Here is a 23742-nt window from a genome sequence, read left to right as displayed (position 1 = left end):
ACAACTTTCACCACCACCCATGCAAGAATTTGTATTCCAATACTCATGAGTATTTAAATATGTAAATTACCACAAAATAAGTGTACTGTATATTATACAAAATACTTATCTAAAATAAGCATTTCTAAAATAGTCAATTAAAAAAAACAACTTTGGAATGTTTCTGGATTGCAAAATTCAGAGCAATGAGGAAATCAGAAGTATAATAATGTTCTAATTAGTGTATTAGTCTGGGATGTGCAAATTAGGTCAGTCTGCTTAAAAATGCAGATTGAACAAAATTCTCTTTATTCCTTGTATGTATCTTCAAAACATTTTCCATCCATACTTTAAGGATGTTCAGTCAAAGAAGAAACATTGAAACATCAACTTTTCAGGAATGCCGACCACTTTTTAAATCAAAATGAAAGATGAGATGTAACCTGCAAATCTTATGCATGTTTATTTGGACTTAAGTCCCGCACTCCCAGTACCTTGTGCATATGATTGAAGCATAAGACATGTTTTTCAGTTATATATTTTTTCTCACGTTTTCTCCAAGTTCTCATGGAACCACCTTGTCATCATGACTCACCAGAACCCAGTGAGATTCATGGTGCGGTGGACCTTTGAACCCAGGTCTCAGCAATTTAAGATAAGCACTCTGTCCTCTTTCCTACATTGACACTGTGTGCCTCAGCAGAATTTTATTTATAGTGTAAAAATGAAGTAAGAAAAGATGAACAATCCATTTTCCAGCCTCACAGCGCCCCCCCCAATTGAAACTGACTGACAAAAAATAAATGTGTTATTATAGCACAGAGCTGTAGTAATCTCTCTCATTTGTTTTTAGTCCTTGCACTGTGTTAATGCCTTGAATTAACACAGAAGATGCCTTAGTACTGGCATATATCTTGGCTCCTTCCTTTTACACAGTGTGCTAAACTTTACCACGCATTGGATCCCCCATCTGAAGGTGAATCTGCAACTCTGCTAACCTTAAAGGTGTCTGCCAGAATTTCTGCACCACGTCGATTGGTCCGCTTTGAAAGGCCAACGAAAAACTCCCTGCCTGAGAAAAGAAAATATTAATAGGCATGATTGAGTTCATATGCAATAAGATAATCTACTGTTTTTGTCCAATCTTGTTGAAGTTAACATCATTTGAATACGTAAACTGAACAAAGAAATGTCCTTTGAAAACATACACACACACAATCTCGCAACATCAAGTTTAATTACAGTTATAATTTTTTTAGAAATAGTAACTTACAAGTATAACACCATCACTTCCTTCAGATAGAGAAAAGAATAATACTCCAAAAAACCAGAAGGCTTATACATACATAGAAACAGACACTGGACCCTTTGAATAGTACTATTGTTCTTGCCTGGTCTCCTGTCCTTTTGAGATCAGCACAGTAATCTGTGCTACACCTAGGTTGTGTGGGCACAATCATCTCAATGAGCTACTCATCTCAGAGTGAAGCCAAATTTTTCCCATCACTTTTGCTGCCCATTCACTTGACTCTCCCTCTGTGCCCAATCAGCATAATCTCCCAGTGGCAGCAACTGAGAGAGAGCAAGGTTTCTGGAGGTTTCCATTTCTTCTTGTTCACCATCTCACTGCTCACTAACTCCAAAAGGGCAGGTGAACAAGCAGCAACGGCAATGAGAAGGAGCAGCGGGGCCTGGATAATTGACCTTTGATGCAATCTTAATACAGTCGTACCTCGGAAGTCGAATGGAATCCATTCCAGAAGTCCGTTCAGCTTCCAAAACGTTTGGGAACCAAGGCACGGCTTCCGATTGGCTACAGGACGCTGCTGCAACCAATCGGAAGTCGCAATGGACGTTTGGGTTCCAAAGAATGTTCGCAAATGGGAACAATCACTTCCAGGTTTGTGGAGTTTGGGAGCCAAAACGTTCATCTCGCAAGGCTTTCAAGGTACGACTGTACTAACATTATTTTTTCCAAGCAACCTATGAAATAAAGCAGACTGATAAACACACACAAAAACTCAGGGTACCTGTGTGATATGAGCAACTCCTGTTGATAGCACTTTAAAATTGTTTTTAGATATTATTAATGCTCTTATTTTGTTTGTAATTGTGTTGTCTTGCTGCTTTGCCATCTCAGGCCCCTTTGGGAGGAAGGGTGGGATAGAAATGAAATAAACAACAACAACAAACTTAGTTTACTTCTCCTAATTCACTTTTTATTCTGATGTCAGGAAATTTATTGCATTAGGAAATGATTTCCTGTGTTCAAAGTCTCATGTTACTGTTGGACAAGCAAATTAACTAATGAAAATGTAAGGAGAAACGGGAAATGGGTTTTTTTTAATCAGTACCTTACCATCAAGCTGTTTGTGCAGTCAAAACATTAAGTGGCAAAGTTTCGTATTTTATTTTACTGTACCTGTAAATAAAACATCTCCTCCATCTAAGGTTGCATGTTCATCTGTCATCTCTACAATATTCAGGTTAAGGCTTTCAAGCGCCTTCTTCATTACTTCAACCTGTTTGGAAAAGGACACATTTTAGAATTTCATTTAAAGGCTGCAGCCCTAGGCACAGTTTTTAACCATGCATATTGTTCGGCTTTGTATCTGCTGTACTGGAACATCCACAAATCAAACCAAAAAGAGATGTCCGGAAATTTATTTAAAGGTGATATGCCTTTTTAGCCAAGTTTAGAGAACCAACTTTCAATCTGGCATAATCACAATGATGATTGGTGTTATTAGGAAAGTCTACTTATTTTTGTGAAGGTAGATTCAAATGAAAGACAAGCCCCACCTCTGCCACCCCCCAAAATCAATCAGTTGGGAGAGGTTAACCAAATAAAATATTTCAAGATTTATTGCACAGCTTGGACTTGTGAGTATCTCATTTTCTTTGTGATACTGGAAGAGTCCCCAAAATGCATTTCAAAGGCAACACTTTGACATTAGTCATGCATGCCCTGCAAGACTGAATGTAAGTTTCTGAAAATCTGTTGTAAAGTCTTCTGGGCATCCACATAAAAGCACTGCAAGCATCTTAACTACAGCACCACTGCTGAACTAGAAAAATTATGTGCCCAGAAGCCATCTTTAATCTTACAATTAAAAGTTGTCAATTGTGCTAATGCATGGGGGGCGGGCAGGAAGTCCGCTCCACTTCATTGTGGGGAGGAGTTGTGGTGGACTGTGTGGCCACCCACTCACCTCCGGGGCGGGGGACAAAGTCCCGCATTGCCCGGGGGATCTCGGCCATGTCAATGAGCAGCCAGCTAATCTTCTGGCTGGTGGGGGAGTGGCCGTTGAGGGGCCTGGTAGGAATTTTTCCACTTGGCAAAATTGGCATGGGGCCATTTGGTTTTCGCCTACCTCGTAGCAATCGTCACAACTTTGTAAGGTTTTGCGGTTAGGCATTGTTTGACCTTATGATGGGGGAGGTGAGTTGTGGCCATCATATGCTCCTCCAAGCTTAAGGGTATTCTGTTAAAGGAATCCGGGGTGTGTGGATCTTGTCCGAAGTCTGGGGCTGGGCTAGGGCCATGCCACGACCCCATCAGGAACCCCTGGGGGAGCTTGAGTTAGTCTGCATCGACGGGGCTCCCCCTTCCGGTGGTTTACCCATACCAGACTCCCTGCACAACGCAGGAGTCAGATATAGTCCAGTTCATTCAATGCCTAAGCCAATACCGCTCACATTCTGTAATCAATAAAGTTGTGGCCAAAATTTGCCCAATAACATTAACCTAATATTTGTGTCCTATGTGTTTATTCTTCAACGGGGGGTGGTTGCGGGGTCTTGACACGCAAATAGACCACCATAGTAAATTAACAACTTGGGTATTCTGAGTTGCCCACTCCTTGACAAACTTGCAATTCTCTGCTATGATTTCTGCACTTATTCCTTGATAGACATTAAATATCTAATTTGGTGTGCCCTGGGCATTTCCTATGCAAAAGGTGGCGTGATTGCGCACAGCTAACAAAACACTCCTTGCTTGTTTGTAGCAAGTAGTTCAGGTGTTGGCAGTACAACTCTGTGTTACAAACATGTCTGCAAAAGTGACATGCAGGCTGGGAACATTAACCCCGCCATATGGGAATCCCTTGCAGATGATCTCAGTGCCTGGGGGCAGACAGACAGGTTGTTTATCCACAGTGGTGACCAGAGAAGGAAAGTCCGTTGGGAGGAGCACAGAGTTAACATACAACATGGTGCACCTATGGCAGCAAAACTGGATGCCACAACTAACTGCCCCACCTGCAATAAAACAGGTCTCTTCCGTATTGCTCTCTACAGCCACAGCAAGCACTGCAACTCTCCAACGGTTTGACTTCACCCCTAAAGGCATGCTCTTTCATTTGTCTCCCGACGGATGCCAACAAAAATACTTTTAGACCCCATAAGTCTAGCAATTTCACTGACCATTCTGAATCATGGATCTTGCTGCCGTTGCAAAATTCAAGTTACTAGTTCACTGCCATACGAGCTGCCCTCATGTGCAAAGACAAAACAAGTCACAAAGGTAACATGAGAACTGGTTGTAAGGTTCCATTGATTTTTCTGGATAACACTCAGTATACAGAACTCGCTGCCATGGGAAGAGGTCACATCAATATGATAAGGCAGGTGGAAGTAAAGCAAAAGGCAGGTTCTTAGGAGTACCGAGGCTTATGCCGGCAACAAAGAAAGCAAATGTCTCCGCTGCCTGTGATGGCATAGCAATACCAAGTGAATTGGCTGAGATTAAGTGGAGATTCGTTTAACCTCCTGGTACAGAAGAGATGAGACAGATGAATCTAAGTAGTGAGAGAACTCATAAGCTAGGTCATAATTTCTGAAAAAATCTATTTGCCTGCAAGTGTCAAAGCTTAAATATTGAATCAATATGAACCAGACTTAAAAAATTATTTCACTCGTAAAAAAAACATGAGTGCAGTGGTACAAAACAGTGAATTCATTTAAAGAAACCCTGAAGCCATGACCTGAGTTGATCATATTAGTTCGATGCCCATTAATAATATTATGAACTGTTTCAAACTGTAAAATCTCTCTCTCTCTCTCTGGGTGAAAGCTAGGTGCAACACTGAATAACTGTGACCAGATATAGATAGATAGATGATAGACTGATAGATAGATTGATAGATAGATAGATAGATAGTAGGTAGATAGATATGAAGGTTAATTATTTCCTCCCTGCATCACTTCTTTCCTCTCAAAATGATCACCCCCAGTTGCTAATGGGCATAATGTAACCCTATTATACTTCTCCCCCCCCCCAACTGCCTGCAGTGGACTATTAGCAGCTCTGGGGGGTGGGAGAAGATTTCAACGGGAAAACCTTCATGACCTCAGATTCCAGCAGTGTCACAGCCAGAACAGAGTATGACCGAGAAGGCATTGAACCTGAGCCCTTTAACTGAGCCTGAACTTAACTTAGGTCTCCCTGTGCCCAGATCCAATATTGAAGACCTTGAGTCCATTTATCCTTCCTTAGAAGCATATAATCATAGAACTGTAGAGTCGGAAGGGAAGTCCAACCCTCTTATTTATTTTATTATTATTTTTTATTGTAAAAAGGGTTGCTAAACTGCTCGAGGAATTTTGTGGTCAGTGCAGTGGGGAATGGGCTTATAATATCAGAAGCTCCGAACATCAGGTGCTCTCCACTGGTGTTCTGATGTCCGCTAAATTTTATTATGTTGGAAGTTCACAGCTGTGTTTTTAAGCTCGCCCTAGAAAGCAAGTTGTATGTTTGCTTACAGAGGAAGAGAAAATGGCCTATATTTGTACAAATGCCCTTTTAAAAAGAAAGATGCATGTAGAGTCAATTTTAAGTTTAAGAGCACACAACAGAAGGCTTTTATAATAACTGCTACCCATTAATATATCAAGTGGCTGAATGCTTAAGCCTTTATTGCTCTGTGCTGTGATTCCCCCACCTCAAATAAGCACATTCCTGTTGTGAGATGGAATGCATCTAATCCATAATAAATCTGGTCGAGAGACTCTGGGCTTAAGCCAGCTGAGCTACGTTTGAAGAAAAAGGATATTAAATGTGTTTGATGGCATTTATAAGAATCCTATTTCCTTGGCCCCTCCACTTTAAAATGGAACTCATTAGTCTTTGCATAGAAGCAGTTCATCAACTGCCTCAGCTGCTATATGCAAAATATCTATCCCTTCCACAGTTGTGCCAATGTGCTTTAAATGAAAGCCATTTCTTAAAAAGTTATTTATTGGCACTTGGTTATCTCAACTCTGGCAACAAAACAAATGTTTTCAAAATGAGAACAGAAATGACAGATTGATGAGCAGAATGGAGGGAGGGAAAAGAAACAGGGAGACGAACCCTTTATTTTCTTAGCTGCCCGGTGCAAACAGCGTACAACATTTTATAAAAATGGCTTGAAGCTGAAAACATTGAACAAATGCCTGGATCTGTGTCAGGCATAGGCAAACTCGGCCCTCCGTATGTTTTGGGACTACAACTCCCATCATCCCTGGCCACTGGTCCTGTTAGCTAGGGAGTTGTAGTCCCAAAACATATGGAGGGCTGAGTTTGCCTATACCTGATCTATGTCAAAAAAAAGCCATGGCTCTGTTGCATACCAGCAAAGAAGTATTCTTAACCCAACACAGGAGCTTAAATGTCATTCGGTGGGAGCTGAATTTCTCCCACTGTGAATCATAGAATCATAGAATCATAGAGTTGGAAGAGACCACAAGGGCCATCGAGTCCAACCCCCTGCCAAGCAGGAAACACCATCAGAGCACTCCTGACATATGGTTGTCAAGCCTCTGCTTAAAGACCTCCAAAGAAGGAGACTCCACCACACTCCTTGGCAGCAAATTCCACTGTCGAACAGCTCTTACTGTCAGGAAGTTCTTCCTAATGTTTAGGTGGAATCTTCTTTCTTGTAGTTTGGATCCATTGCTCCGTGTCCGCTTCTCTGGAGCAGCAGAAAACAGCCTTTCTCCCTCCTCTATGTGACATCCTTTTATATATTTGAACATGGCTATCATATCACCCCTTAACCTCCTCTTCTCCAGGCTAAACATGCCCAGCTCCCTTAGCCGTTCCTCATAAGGCATCATTTCCAGGCCTTTGACCATTTTGGTTGCCCTCCTCTGGACACGTTCCAGTTTGTCAGTGTCCTTCTTGAACTGTGGTGCCCAGAACTGGACACAGTACTCCAGGTGAGGTCTGACCAGAGCAGAATACAGCGGCACTATTACTTCCCTTGATCTAGATGCTATACTCCTATTGATGAGGCCCAGAATTGCATTGGCTTTTTTAGCTGCCGCGTCACACTGTTGGCTCATGTCAAGTTTGTGGTCAACCAAGAATTCAAACAAATAGCCAGCACGTGTAGACACAAAGTCAGAAAAGCTAAAGCACAAAATGAATCCCTTGTTCATAACTTGGTTCTATAGACTACAGGAAAGTATGTAAAAATACATCTTTGTCCCCTAAACCCTGTTCTTTGAGAACAAATGGCAATGCTGAACAAGCCTATTAGCACCACCTCTAAAGAAATAAAAGGTAAAGGTACCCCTGCCCGTACGGGCCAGTCTTGACAGACTCTGGGGTTGTGCGCCCATCTCACTCAAGAGGCCGGGGGCCAGCGCTGTCCGGAGACACTTCCGGGTCACGTGGCCAGCGTGACAAAGCTGCATCTGGCGAGCCAGCGCAGCACACAGAAACGCCGTTTACCTTCCCGCCAGTAAGCGGTCCCTATTTATCTACTTGCACCCAGGGGTGATTTCAAATTGCTAGGTTGGCAGGCGCTGGGACCAAGAAACAGGAGCGCACCCCGCCACGGGGATTCGAACCGCCAACCTTTCGATCGGCAAGCCCTGGGCGCTGAGGCTTTTACCCACAGCGCCACCTGCGTCCCGATTGCTAGGTTGGCAGGAGCAAGGACAGAGCAATGAGAGCTCGCCCCGTTGCAGGGATTCGAACCCCCAACCTTCTGGTCAGCAAGCACAAGAAGCTCAGTGGTTTAGACCACAGCGCCACCTACGTGGGTTCTAAAGAAATACCTGATATTATTAGTGAAACAAACAAGCCCGCAGTACTGGAAATCGTGAAGGCTCTAACTAATATTAGGTTTTGAGGCCCCATCACTGCTTTCCACAGGGATGCCCATTCCTTACTGCTCCGGGTCAAACAGATGTCCAAGCAACTCTGTGAGTTATGTTTTCAAGCTCTAAACATGAGCTTGCAGCATGCATCCAAATCTTAATTTCTTTCTCGTTTGTAAGTGAAACTCTAAATTTTCCTATGTGAGTGTTCAACTGTTTGCTTCTTCTTCTTCTTCTTCATCATCATCATCATCATCATCATCATCATCATCATCTTATTTATACCCCGCCCATCTGGCTGGGTTGCTTCCATGAACAAAGCATGTTTGTGTACACATAACATTCAGGTGTTCTGCTTGGTTTAATTGGCATATCTCTCTCCTTCAACCAATCCTAAGCATAAAGTCATAAGGATTCACAGTTCTGCTGCCCACATCAGTTTCACTATCAGCAGCCCCCACCCCCACATGCTACAGTTTTTGACTGGTCCTTTAATTTGAAAAGCGCTTAATGCAAGAGCTATAAAACAGGCATGTGAAGGGCTCTTTAAACAACATCGTCACTTAGGTATACGTGTGTGCTATTTTTAGCCTGTGTGAATATTACATTAATAGATTACAGCTTTATACGTGCATATTATTTAGAACAAGGGTGAAAAATTATTATTAAAAAGTCTGAGGCCTAACGGCGAAGGAGGGTTAAGGGAGGGAGAATTCTGGTCAAAATGTACATGATGAAATACGGGAATAAGTTGCGGAGGCATGGAAAACTTTTGCCGATAATTAGCCGGCTGCAAAATACCAGCAAATATTTGGTTGGATAGAGACGATGACAGAAAATGTAAATCTTAGACAAGTATGCTGAGAAAGCAACATTCTAAATACTTTTCTGCTCACAATTACAAAATGGTCAATTGTTAGATGCTGGACTGAGAGAGGCACAGTCTATTCTGCTGGGACCTGCATGGTAGGCCAAGAATGCACCTGCATAAGCGAAGCATTCATTATCTTTGAGACACCCAATATCCCATAATACCCAGACTGACTGCTAGTTCCAAGTCCACCATTGACCACACGCCATGTGCCCCATTTCCCCCTCCTTTTTTTTTTTTTTTGCAATGAAAAGTATTTAAAATTCATGAAGCTTGCTGAAAGCTCAGCTGTCACATTCTACTCATTCCAAAGTGCATGGGAAAAAGAGAGTATAATGGACATTTCAGCTGGAGCTACTATTGCCCTTGAATAACCAATATTCCATTAAATTGCTAATAAACCCACTTGAAGATGTAGATAACAATCAAGCCATACAGGAGCATTCCTTTCCCCTAACACTGAGATGTCAGATTTCACTTTGTACAGTACTGCTGTTTCTGTGCTATTTGTTCAAGGCTTGACGCAAGGTATTCAGAACGCTTGCTCCATTCCAGAGATCACAAGCTGCTCTGTTTTAAAGGGCCCAGAATATCCTTTAGGTGTAGATTACTGCCGAGTCCCTCCTTTTAATTATCGTGGTTTTTGTTTTTTAAAAAGCACCTAAAATGAACGAGGTACTCTACAAAAATAGTTTAAATAAAATATAAAAGGCTTTGCCTGAAGCCTTACTATCAAATTAATTAAAATACAAAGGGAGAAAGGAGGAGAATTAAATAATAATATAACTGCGAGAATTATGTGATTCTTCTTGCTTCATATACAGTATGAAAAGTTGGAAATGTAATGGCAATGCTCATTTAATATCGCGGGAGAAAAGGCAGCTTATATGTACTTGTGCGTATGTATGCCTGCAAGAATACCAACAGTATTAGAGCAAGACTAAATGCTGTAAGTCTTATTCTGGGGCCTCTTCAAATTTCCATCTAGATTCCATGTTTCCTAAAACATTTTTGTCCTAAACCAGAGTCTGAGAACCTTTGGCCACCCAATTGTTGTTGGACTACAGTGCCCATCATGCCTGGCCATTGGCTTTGCTGGCTGGGGCTGATGGGACTTGGGAGACTAACAACCTCTGGGAGACCTCAAGCTCTCCATCCCAGCTCTAAACTTTCTGAAATGTTCCTAACTTCTTCTTCTGAATACATTAGTCTCCAAAAGGCTTCAGTTGGTCTGCCACAGTCCATATGCTTTGGGTTGGCAATTTGAATCCCCGCGACGGGGTGAGCTCCTGTTGCTCTGTCCCAGCTTCTGCCAACCTAGCAGTTCGAAAGCACACAGTGCAAGTAGAAAAATAGGTACATGTTGTTGTTTTTTAAACACACACACTTTTTAAACTTTCCTTTCTCAGTCCTTTACAACGCCCATTGCTATACCATGGTGTTGAATAGGAATGGAAATGTTGCAATTTATGAAATCACACAAAACGGAAAACAATAGCATCATGGAAAACTAGTAAATTCATTCAAGATGTGCAACAAACTAAACATGTGGTTATTACAAGGGGCATTTTTACAATGAAAGAAGTGCTGGAATTCTCCATCCTTGAGAAAACCTAGTGTTTAATATTTGCAGCATTCACATAAGAAGTGACTGAAAACAAAGCAACCAATGGCTCCAAAAACCATTTCATTCATCCTTTCGGAAACCTTCTCTCTGACATGCCGAACACTTCTAAGTGTGGGTTGGTGAGACCACCAGGGCAGAAGGTTCTGGGAATGGTTTTCACTCTGCCATCCCATCAGGCTGCAGACTCTTACCTGCATGGGCTGGCCAGGCCTGTGGACATTTTCTATCATCTTCTTTCTAAGTTCCAAGCTCTTACAGCACCCTTATGCAAGCCCAATGGATAATCCACAGCAAACAACCACCGATGGAAAGCCCAAGGTAGAGCCACAAGGTGTTGTTATCGTTCATTTATAAAGTGTCTAAAATCATTAGGGGCAGTTGAATACGAAAGCAGGCTCTGCTCATAGTCTAGATTTCAAGACATGGCACATCAGAAAGGAAAGGAACAGAATGGTCCTGTCTTCTATGTGTTCTTTCCTGCATGTTCCATTCATTATCTGCAACCTTGGTCCAGATTCCTCAGCCACGTGAGGCTCAGCAGGGACCAACAAGGAGTAAGACCTGGTTGGTGGTGACAACCACCCCTTTTAGCGGAGATTGAGCAAACCCCCCCAGCACTACACGGCTTTAAATATTTACCAAAACCTAGTTAAGAAGGCATTTAGCTGAGGAAAAACCACATTATCTCCTCATTATGAGTATGTTAAGGCTGTTTTGCTTTCTCTGTGCCTTCACTTTGTTTGGGGGAGGTACTGTTTTTCTGATGTTGGTATTTTCTGGTGGTGGTTTGTTGATTTGATTACATTGTATGTACAGGTGGCTCCCCATTTATGCAGAGGTTATGTTCTGGCCCCCTGCACACATAAACAAGGAGCACACCACAGCCCCTCTGGCTTGCGAGAAGAACCTTCCAGGAGTGGGAAGAGGACTCCCCCTTTGGGCTCTAAGGAGAGTCTCCTTATAAGCTGGAGGTGCCATGGGACTTTGTTGAAGCTTTCCAGGTTTCTTCCACCACTTCTGGGTTTTTGGCACTGCACGTATGCGCAGTGATGCATGACTTGAATGTGTGTAAATGAAGGGAAGCCTCTATATTTTATTGTTGCCACTTTGAGTTTCTTTTTGGGGGGATCTAAGTGGGATATGTTTTATGAATAGACAACTGGTGATATCCTGCAATGATTATTCCCCTTACAGGAAAGAGGCTTTCCCCCCCAGGCACGCTGACTAGTTCTGACAATAAAAACAATGCAAAGGAAACAAGAGAACTACCTAACTACAGCAGAATCTTTACAGCACAAACAAATGACTGGCATGGTTCACCTCCACTACTGTGTGCACTAAAGCAAAGAGCGGCTCCAAACAAGTACATAGTAGAGATTGATAAGGACACTTGGATAGTGATTTAGTACTCTCAATTTAAGCTATACCCTGACTCATGCTATTCAAAGAGCATGAAAGGCAAGACAAGAACAACAGATATGTACATGAGATACTTACCATCTTTGTATCCCAGTGGTTTGCAAGGGAGCAGAAGAACTGGAAAGAATATCTGTATCTATACACCTTCATACCACCTGCTATTAGAGAATAATGGGTGATACCTTTTCACTGAGATTCCAGTGAACCTTTTGCTTTTTATCACTGGAAGCCAAGATTATTTAAATTAGCAATAAGCTATTCGAACTTAATCTGGGACACGGGTGGTGCTGTGGTCTAAACCACTGAGCCTAGGGCTTGCCGATCAGAAAGTTGGCGGTTCAAATCCCCACGACGGGATGAGCTCCTGTTGCTCGGTCCTGGCTCCTGCCAACCTAGCAGTTCGAAAGCACATCAAAGTGCAAGTAGATAAATAGGTACCGCTCCGGGGGGAAGGTAAACGGCATTTCCGTGCGCTGCTCTGGTTTCGCCAGAAGCGGCTTAGTCATGCTGGCCACATGACCCAGAAAAACTGTCTGCGGAAGCGGACAAACACTGGCTCCCTCAGCCTATAAAGTGAGATGAGCACCGCAACCCCAGAGTAGTTCGCAACTGGACTTAACTGTCAGGGGTCCTTTACCTTTTTCAAAAATTTAAATAAACACGTGTAGGGAGGCTGCCAGAAACTTAACAAAAGGAAGGAAGGAGACATGGCAGGAAGCCTAAGGGTGGGCTATAGTACTTTTCCCTATAGTACTTTCCCTTCTAAACACATCAATAACCCCAAAGCTGTGTATTTTCCTAAAACATTTATTAAAGAAAATAGTGTGTGTTGTATAAAGTAAACCTAGACCTCTGCGTAAAGATGTGGGTTGTGGTGTGTTCCCCCCCACCCCCAGCATTGAAGACAGAAAACTATTCTGTTGGCAACTTAGACAGATGCAAGCACAGTCCTTGCTTATTCAGAACAAAATTATACTGGTTTCAATGTTGCATTTTCCTTTCTGTGTTTTAAGACTGTAGTCTAAATCTGCTTCTGTTACTATGTAGACGACCTCCCTGGTTAATGATAGACCAGGACACGCCTTTCAGAACACAGGAACATGGTTGTACTGTATTGGGTAGGGTAAAAAGTAGACCAACACAAGTTGTTCACAACCACCCATGAAAAATGGAAGGAAACAAAACCAGTCACGCTGGATGACGGGAGGGGTTGGCATTCTCTGACCAAAGCCAAACAAACAAAAAGGACTAACGGAGAAAAGAAACTGTTTTTCCTTTGTTAGGGAGACTGTATTCATTTCAAGGGGCTATAGGGCTCTATAAAGAAGTTTCATTCTTTCCTACTATGATATACTCGGCTGTAAAAAAAAAAGTAGTGGGGGGGGGGGAATCTGATCAACATAGCAACAATTTCATATAGCTTTTAAGAGAAAGTCCCGGTGAGACACACTCTACATTGGAACTGCTACAGAAGCTCCTGTGAGTGGGAAGTGATGTCACAAGTGAAATAAATACTTCTGGCTGTGTGTCTAGACAATCTGATTCACGGTGACGTTTTCCAATACGTGTGTGGCCTAGGGCAGCTTCAGGTGGCTTACGTGTAGCTTTTTAAAAAATGGTTGTGTTAATTTTTCTCCTCCCTAGCAAATTGTGAACCCATGTAGCAAGAAATATCCCTGTTTGCCTATTTAATTAGCGACTTTGCTTTCCCCAACAGTTCAGCTTATAACAACAGAAAGGGAGTTGTTTGTTTAGAAAATAGGTGACATCTTTCGGTTTTTATACATCTATCCTTCCTTGGAGCAAACACAGTCTTAAGCTTTTGTGAACATTTGATAAATCTCTTAGCAACTAGTCACTAGAGTGGATTCAGCCAACAATGGATGATTCACAGTTTTTAGCACAGGGTTGTCTGCCAAACAGCCTGAATAAACTCATATTGCTAGACACTACGGCAGAATGTACCCTGATCTCTTCGAAACTATTATATCAGAGGAAAGCTAAGCTGCGTACATTCCTCCAACTCGGTTGACGCCTGGAGAAAAAACAAATGCCTTCTAATCCTACGTCTCTCTTCTCAATGCCACATAGGACTTACACCCAGGTAACTCTTCTAAATATTGCTTTTTTGACAAAGTAGTGCTCTCTGTTCCTCTTAATTAGAACAACTGTACTTCTGGTTGAAAATGCTTCAAAACTACTCTATGCAAACCGGGGACTAGAATAAAATAAGGGTTCTCAAAGTGAGTCGAGAGATTGCAATGGAGACAACCTTAAGGACCTGTTTATATGACAGGCACTGTAGTCATGAGATAGACAGGACTGCCATGTAACATGGAATGAAATAGTCATTCGAATGCTGATGCCAGATGCAGAATTCATAGGAAACAGGGGCTTGCATTATTTATTTATTTTGTGATGCCATTATGAACACTCATTAAAGCTGTTATCACAGCAGAATGCAAAAAAAGGCTGACTCATCTTCATTTTGCCAGTAGTGTCGCATTTCCAGAAGCGTCTCCATGAATGGCAACTGCAACTGGAAGTCAATGCGCAATGACTCAAAATGTAGACAGCTTTCCAGGTCCTGTGGCCAGCATGACTAAACCACTTCTGGCACAACAGAAGCCAGAACGCACGGAAACTCTGCTTACCTTCCCAGCGTGGCAATACCTATTTAACTACTTGCACTGGTGTGCTTCTGAACCGCTAGGTTGGCAGGAGATGGGACAGAGCAAAGGGATCTCCCCTCATCACGCAGATTTGAACCGCCAACCTTGGAAATTCTAATCATTAAAAAAAATATTGAGGGGGTATGGGGAATAGCTACCTAATGAGATGATGCATCAAGAGCACAGATAATCACTCAGAGATGCTGCTTCATATCTTGACTGGGATCCCTTGTTGATATTTGCATTGGGGGGGGGGGGAAATAACCCGCATTCCACAAAGCAGTAAATTTTGCCTTCACAGGCATGAGTGACTTCATTGGAAAATGCAGGCTAGCCTTAAATGATCTTACTTTCACATCTAGCTCTCTTCCAGATGTTATTCCTTTTACAAATATCACAGCAACTTAATCTTAACTATATCCCTTTAAAGAAAGAAGTTTGCATGGCCACCAGTAGATCTGGATGATCCGAGTGCAAATCAGCCAGGATTTTATTGGGCAAGCTGCTAACTTTTATTCTAATCTACATAAATGCAGATAATTTACACAACTGTTTCCTGTTCAATGCTTTAGGGATGTGGTATGTTGTATATCTAAAGAAAACCCATCAGAGGAAAAATGGGCTCAGCAGAATGGAGAGTGGCCTGTAGTAATGATGGGGTCAAAACCATAGGTTTTTTAAAATGTTATTTGATACATACAAGATATATTGTGTTCTCTCTCAATGAATACAAACAAGAACTTTGGCTCAGAACAATGGTCTGGTTTGGATACACCCACCCCACAAAACAAATAATGGTTGCATTGTGGAAGATAATGAAATTGAGTATGCCACTGGAAGCCTTTTGAAGAAGACTACGTGTTCAATTCAGAGTGAATCTTGCTTATACAGATACCATTGGTGCCAAATAATATAATGCATTTGTAGTATCTGCCTGTGTGGCTCAGCAAGACACGTTTGAAGTTGCGCCTTGCTCACTAGCTCTTTAATTTAAGCTTTAATTGGTTGCCTCCTCCTTCCATCTTTTCTTCTGATGTGACTTTTGCTTCTTGGATTAATATCCTGATCAGTATCCTGGATTAATACCCTGATTAGTTAAGTAACATAACATCCATTTGGGGTGTAGTGGGGAACTCTGGCTTTAAAACAAAGCAGGATCTCTGTACCAATGTGTCACGTGAGAGGGGAGGAGAGAGGGAGAACACAAGTCTGATGCTTGTTCCTGGCTTCACAAACCAGGTTTCTCATAGGCAACGACATTACATCCAAACCAGACCATTGTTTTCAGCCAAAGTTCAGTCTTTCATAATGGGACGTGGGTGGTGCTGTGGTCTAAACCACAGAGCCTAGGGCTTGCCGATCAGAAGGTCAGCAGTTTGAATCCCCGCGACGGGGTGAGCTCCCGTTGCTCGGTCCCTGCTCCTGCCAACCTAGAAGTTCAAAAGCACAGCAAGTGCAAGTAGATAAATAGGTACCACTCTGGCAGGAAGGTAAATGGTGTTTCCGTGTGCTGCTCTGGTTCGCCAGAAGCGGCTTAGTCATGCTGGCCACATGACCCAGAAGATGTCTGCAGACAAACGCCGGCTCCCTCAGCCTATAGAGCAATATAAGTGCCGCAACCCCAGAGTCGTCCACGACTGGACTTAACGGTCAGGGGTTCTTTACCTTTACTCAGTCTTTCATAGATCATCTTGCAATATCAACAAGCCATACTTAAAACAGTACCCCAATGTAATCCATTAATTTCAAAGCATGAACTGTTAATTTCAGGGTGGGGTCCTAAGCATTACAAGTTTGGGATACAGCACACACCATAAACAGGTTTGACAATTAATGAAACTTATTATGTGCTGCAAAAGTGGTAGATTTAAATGTTGATGAAATACCAGGAGCAGTGTGCTATGCAGAGCAGAACCATTTACCTTTTTCTTAAACCTTTTAAGGGCATCGGAGGATAATTCTGTGAACCTGTCTCTTCACACATATTTCTTGCAGCTGCTGAGATGACTTCATAGCCAAACTCCGAATTTGGATTCCTACATGTTGTGATAATCAGCTGGGGTTTGGAAAATCATTCAAAAAATCAAAACGTTCTGGCAACTTAACAAGGCTTCTGAAAAAACAACAGTTTAACATCTGGAACTAACATTCTTCATGGAAGCTGAGATTTACAAAGCACAGAACATTTTCTCTTATAGTAACTTTTAGTTCAATAAACCTAATTGAACTTAAAGTATAAAACCACGACTGTTTGTATACAGATGTTGAAATGTTTCAATTAAAATAAAATATGCAACATGAGATCTCCAGAGCTGTTTTATAATCTGAACGGGCAAGGACACTGAAAGGGAGCTTACAGACTTCATGTTTAGTTCCACCACATGAATTTCTTCTAAGAGTTCTTTAATACCACAGCCAAAGAACTGGCTGATTTATTTAATTCAAGATGTGAAATCCAGTCCCACCTTCCTTTTTACCATTTGCCTTCTCCACCCATTTATCAGAGCCCCCCTTCGCCTTCTGTTTCTCAATCTGTTGTTTACTGTGAACCCTTGCTTCTGCCTCCTTGCCTCACCGGGCAACCTGCCCCATAGCTCCCCTATTTTTCAGCATCTATTTCAAGCTCTCAGACAGCCAAATGAAATTTCTGCTACACCTAAAGTCTATGTATGGTTTTACTGTGAGTAAAACCATACATAGACCTTAGGTATAGCAGAAATTTCTGTTCCCTCGCAGATATTTTGCTAAGCACTTAGAATGTTCATGAACATTCTACAGCACCAGACCAGGCCAACCAATCAGAGGCTTCCTTGCTACAAGCGCAATCAGGCACTTCCCTGTTGTTTCTTATTGATAAGGCCTTTGACAGGGCTTGGATATACCCTAATTCAAAATGTGACAGCACCTGTTGGAATCAATTATAGATTTCTGTTAATTGTAACTAACTTGCTTCATCAATTCAATAGTACTTACAGAAAACTAACTTCCCACTGTATTTTACTGCTTGGTCACTATACCAATAAGTAGCTGGCTATAATTAAAAGCTGTCATACGGCATCAGCACTAGAGAAAAATATTACAACAACGTTACATCTACCATTCCTTGGCATCTTCCTACTTAATTTTATTAGAACAAAAGAAGCAGTGGAGAAAAAAAAAGTAGAAAAGAAATCCTAAGCATCCAAGCTCCACCTTTTACTACAAACAAACTATCAAGATAAACGGAGATCATTATAATATTGCTAAAGGAATGTTTCAACTGTCAGTTATTCAGCCCAGCTTTAGGACGAGACTGACAGCACTGTCAATCAGCAAAACAGCACAACATCACAACATAATGGTTTTAGGAATGTTGCAATGTCAATGGCAATCAACATAAATGTTTAAGATCACAAGTTTCTAGTCACTTGAGTAGGGCTCTCTCCAAGCCAAATATATTCCTGACATCCACAAACCTGTTTTTAGGACTACCTTGGAGAAGTTATCTGGTCACTTCTATTTTCTGCCCCCAGATCAGTCCCCTTCCCACAGTGAGGGAGAAATAGAGAAAGCACACACACGACACTTTGCCATGGGCTATAGATGAAAACACATATAGCTTGAAGTTGAAGTAGGAAAGGGTATTACTTCCAAATTTGTCCTTCACTGCTGTGTACTTTTCAATGAAATTTCAAGGGTGGGGGAAGGTAACCCCCACACCCACCTCATGACCAAGGAGCCACTGAGGGAAGGATCAGAGCCTCTGTGGGCAACCAGGGGAAGAGTGCCTACAGGTGTCATTCTGGAAATTCCTACACAGTATGGGCTTTGGTGCTGCAGGAAGTGGTTATTAAATGAAGGATTCTGAGCAATATTCCTTTAGCAGAGACAGTCTGGGAGACAGATTTAAAAAAATAAAAATGGTTTGCCATAGCCTTCTGATAAACTGCATAACATAATAACTCAAGAGGTATCAACCTGCCCCCAGTCTAAGCTAACACTCCATGTGCATCACTGATGAAGAGTGTGGCACACCAAACCATGAGCATAAAGGTGCTTTGTCCAATGCCCATTTTCCCTGTGGTTTCTCCTTTCCCATATATCCAGCTTCTGTGATGTAGTTTTGTATAATTTCTCCTGTGAAAATGCTCAAAAATAAAATGAAATCCCACTGGACAATTGTGTCACAGCTGCAGTTTTCATACAAAACAAAAATTAATTCTGCTAATCTAATCCTTCTCAAGACACCATACCCTCCAACATTTCTCTGATGAAAATAGGGGTGTCATATTCAATTATTATTATTATTAATATTAATTAATTCTACCATGCCCATCTGACTGGGTTTCCCCAGCTGCTCTGGGCGGCTTCCAACATATATAAAAACACATAATTAAACATTAAAAAAAACCTTCCCCATACAGGGCTGACATCAGATGGCTCAAGGGTCGGATAACTTCATACCCTCCAACATTTCCCTGATGAAAATAGGGACATCCTAAGGAAAAGCAGGACATTCTAGGATAAAATCAGAAACCAAGACAGCTTCTGTAAATCAGGGACTGTCACTGGAAAGCAGGGACATTTGGCGGTCTGAGACACAAGTAGCATTTCAATCCCCATTGTTGTCTAACATTTAACATATAACACATCACATCCAGATTAAAATGTCCTACAAACAGGAGAGGAAGGAACAAGTGAAGTGGCTGCAGGATAAACAGTAGACGTTTTAATAAAACAAAGCCAGATGGCTCAGAACAAGCAAGCTGTGCCACATGCTATAGGGGAAAGCAAAAACCTAGAGGCCATTTCCTTAAAAATGCAAAAAAGATGTCCAGCGACCCACTGCTTTTTACATCTTCAGAGATGCTGCATTCAGCTACATTCCTTGCTCTCTAATAACTAGCAACAGGCAAGCCTCAGAGCTGGCTGACAATCTCAGGAGACAGGATCTTGCAAGAATTTCCTGCTTCTGGTTAGGCCAGACAACAGCAGACACTCTTGTGGTATTTTGGCACTTTCGTTCTGCTCCTTATTTGTCCAGGCCAAAACTCAGTTTCAGTGGAAAATTAAATAGCTTAATTTTTAGGATATTAGAATTTGCTTTCTTCTGCTCTTTTAGCCTTACTGGTTTACAATGTTATTAAAGGCTACTGTGTTATTAAATTTATGATTTCTGTTTATCATTAAAGACCAGGGAGATGTGTCACTCGGAGTGCAAAAACATGGCAAATGTTACATAACTGTTATCCTGAATGAAGATACACCATGAGCTCTCAAAGCAAGATTTCTTAGACCTCAGTTAAAGTTAGTTATTACTACACGCTATTGGAACAAGTTATTCATGACTATCTTAGGTTCCATTGCTTTCAGTGGGTCTTAAGTCATAACTAACTTTTGCTGAATTGGAATCTAAGGTATCTGAACCATACATTAGCAACTCCAGCTACAGATGCCCTGGTCCCTATGCGTTTTTACAAACAGGCGTGATGCTCTCTGTATAAGATCTTTGCCAGCAAGTAAAAGCGTTTTCTGCATATATATGCATTTGGCAAGGAAGCCAAACCATCAAAGATGGTTTTGTGTGCTGAAAACCCTTCAAAATGAATCACAGCCAGCACACATTCAGCATTCTTTATGTAATGGGAGCATCAGCAATGCAGATAACTTCCCTCCTATCTTCTGCTGTGGACATGATGTGATTCTGGGTCCTTTTGTGACCTCAATGTTTTGAGGACATGTGCATGCATGAAAGGGTGTGAGTGAGCATTTCTGTCTGGGATCAGGAAAAGAAATGCACATTGGGTGTTTTCTAAGTACTTAATTCGTTGACCATAGAATGCATATTGTGATGAGAACCGTTTCACTGTTGGATTAACACCTGGCTAGGTGCTGCCACCTGCCCAGGCACCATAATTTCACTCTTCAAGAACTAGCGATGCTATACCAGCTATTTCTGGCAAGGGAAGGGAGAAAATCTGTATCAGAGGATGGGAACTGGAGGAAGCACACATCCTCAAGGATAGCAACTGCTCTGCAAAGCATCATTTGTAGGGAGTTATATTTAAGATTGTGAAGCTGAGGCTCCAATACTTTGGCCACCTCATGAGAAGAGAAGACTCCCTGGAAAAGACCCTGATGTTGGGAAAGATGGAGGGCACAAGGAGAAAGGGACGATAGAGGACGAGATGGTTGGACAGTGTTCTCAAAGCTACCAGCATGAGTTTGACCAAACTGCGGGAGGCAGTGGAAGACAGGAGTGCCTGGTGTGCTCTGGTCCATGGGGTCACGAAGAGTTGGACATGACTAAACGACTAAACAACAACAATAACAATATTTACATGTCCACCAAAGGGAGTCATCTGCCACACTGCCAGCCCCAGGCTTCACTCCCCTCTCTGGGATACCTTGAAGAGCAGGCGCCCATCCTTACCTAAAGCTTTGCAGTCTTTTCCATGCTGGTTATTGTAAGTGAATTAACTCGCAACTGAAGTGAGAGGGATTGAGTGACCATGTAGGCTTTGATTTCATGTGTTTCTGGTTCTGAAAGTTCTAGCAACTTGCCTACTAGGGTTTGGCCTGGTCCACAGTCCAAGACATTGGGCCCTGAAAGCGTTCCTACAAGTCGGTGCCCTTTGTCATGTCTTGAATACCTTCCCAAACCCCACTGTGATAAAAATTGGGGCATTCGTTATTTGGTCCTCAGCCAGCTGATTCATGCGAGGCAAAAAATTGCAGCTTTTGATTGGGTGCTCTGGCACGAGCCACCTGACTCATACCAGACCACACAACACCCAAACAGGGGGACATTCCAGGATCCAATCAGAAGCCAGGATGGCTTCTGCAATTCTGGAATGTCCCACTCAAATCGGGACTGTTAAGAGGTATGGGCTTGGGGCCGCCAGGGTCACATCAATAGAGCTTGCACAATTACAGAGCGAAGAGTATTCTATGCACGCATTGCGTATATGTAGCTTATTTATTCTTTTTCCCATACATGAGGAAAGAGCTAAGAGGTCCCTCTTCCTCCCCCCCCTGCCCCCATTCTACTCTTCTGCTTCAAACTGCAACTTCAGCAACCTGGCGTTCTGTAGTCTGGAACATTTGGATGTGATTTTCCAGCACAAAGTCCCAAAGCATTACTTGTTTAGTAATGCAGTAGCGATCATTAACAAAACGACCTTTGAATCTTGAATTAGGGTTGCCATGTTTCAAAATGTGAAACTCCGTACACAAAAGTTTTTGAGCTAAAGATCTGCCCTTCGCCTAAATCTACACTTCCGGCATGGGATTTTCCTGGACATTCAGCGATTTCCGCCCGGACACAGTTTCCGACTATGTCCAGGAAATTCCAGATGTATGGCAACCCTACTTGAATACAACAGATTTGCAGATAGCAATGAGAATTAGCTGCAAACATTATAACAGACTCCTTTAAACATATTTCATACATCACTCTGGAAGGCATAATAATGTTTTATTTAAAATCATATCCCCGTTCTTAGTTTTTCCATTTCAGGTCTCAGGCGAAATGAGTAGGGATATGTTTGTTTTGTTTCCTCCCCCGCCCCCCAATCAGGGTCTTCTGTTGCTCCACCCCCCCCAAGCTTTCACTTATCTAGCTCCCTTTTTTTGTAGAGAATGGTTATGCAAAGCTTTGCCACAGTCAAATGTCCCATAGCTTTTGTTAGATCAATGTTTTATGAAGAAACCCTTGGACATCTAATAAAATATTTAACATTATGCCAGAAAGCATAATTAACATGGTTACTTGTACAAATTATTTTCTTTCCTCCACAAACATGACAGAAACTCATTACTTAATTACCTTTTTAAAAAGCTTCTGGCTCAGGCAGCTCCATTTTTGCTGAATTTTCCCTTTCTCCTGAATGCCAGTCTTTCACTTCATACCAGAGATTCAACCACAAAATAGGCCTGATATCTGATGACACATTTTCTTAAGCAGATAACCTTGAGCGCCCCAAGGTTAGTAACCTTGATTGCGCTATTCATACAGTACATTGTCAAAACGCCTTGCCAAATGTTCATATTTCATGGGTGAATAAATACAGGCTAACTTAGAAGGGTGAAATGGCTAATAGACTGTATCATGTTAACCATATTCTTGCTACTTTTTCTTCTTTTTTACAAGGTGCTCAAAATGCAATTTTTAACACAATAAGCAGTTACCTCTCAGTCACATTTTTAAAAGGAGCACAGCCCAAAATTCAGGATGTCATCAATCACATACTACCTTTAAAAAATAAAATAAAACCTCTTGCCTAAAATCTTTGTTACAAAACCAAACTAGATAAGGTATATGTTGTCATGTTAAGTCTGCAATCTTCAAATCAAATTATTGGTATACTCAATCAATTATTGATTTAATCATAGATTAACCTCCTACACAGTAATTACAGGAGCTGAGAACAAGTGGACTTGTAGCATCAAACTAACCGTTATTTTGTAAGCTACATGGTCAGTTGTACTACCTTCATTGCACCAGACTGGATGAGAAGAAACTCAAAGACAACACATTATCTGAGAATAAACCCCACTGAATTCCACAGGACTTACTCCTGGGTAGACTTGGCTAGGATTATATATATAGGCAGCATAGCTCTATCAATCTAGAATGGCATTGGACCAGTGCACTTAGGTCCAAATTACATTGCAGAAGGTCTGAATATGGTTTTCAGTTGATACGTTTACTGAAAGCTGGATGTTGCTTATTATGCACTAGAAGAGTAAATGTTAGAATAAGGTGAAATCCGATGTTCTCTTTTCCATGCTATAGCTGCTCTTTCCTGCACATTTTACTTCATTATTATTATTATTATTATTATTATTATTAAACAATGGATAGGATTCATTGTAGTGTAGCACTATGACAATCACTCCATCAATGCAAGAATTTCAGCTTGCCAGATGGAAGAATGTCTCTTCTTCTCCTTCCTGCTGTAGTGGGGGGTCTCCCACTCTGAGCCAATTTTGGGGGGGCATGGGGAGGATAGGGTGGAAACCTTGTTGCTCTAGTGACTAGTCCTTGTGCAAGTTTCCACCAGTGGGGCTTGTTAGTTTAATGGGTTCAACATACAAAGCCA

General features: G+C 41.8%; 1 protein-coding gene across 6 annotated transcripts in view; it reads right to left on the bottom strand.

The window, feature by feature from the left end:
- Positions 1 to 23742, bottom strand: part of DDAH1 (dimethylarginine dimethylaminohydrolase 1) — a 122092-nt gene that overhangs the window by 23908 nt on the left and 74442 nt on the right. For all 6 annotated transcript variants that reach the window (XM_028732898.2, XM_028732896.2, XM_028732899.2 and 3 more), the window contains 2 exons: positions 2402 to 2501; positions 978 to 1051 (listed from right to left, as the gene is read on the bottom strand). In XM_028732898.2, coding sequence (XP_028588731.2) covers positions 978 to 1051; positions 2402 to 2492 — 165 coding nt within the window. In that variant the 5' untranslated portion in view covers positions 2493 to 2501. The remainder of the gene's footprint in view (positions 1 to 977; positions 1052 to 2401; positions 2502 to 23742) is intronic.

The sequence above is a fragment of the Podarcis muralis genome, chromosome 5, assembly GCF_964188315.1.
Source record: "Podarcis muralis chromosome 5, rPodMur119.hap1.1, whole genome shotgun sequence".
Lineage (NCBI taxonomy): Eukaryota > Metazoa > Chordata > Lepidosauria > Squamata > Lacertidae > Podarcis > Podarcis muralis.
Note: the sequence above shows the minus strand (reverse complement) of the source record. Positions and strands in the feature narration are given on the sequence as shown.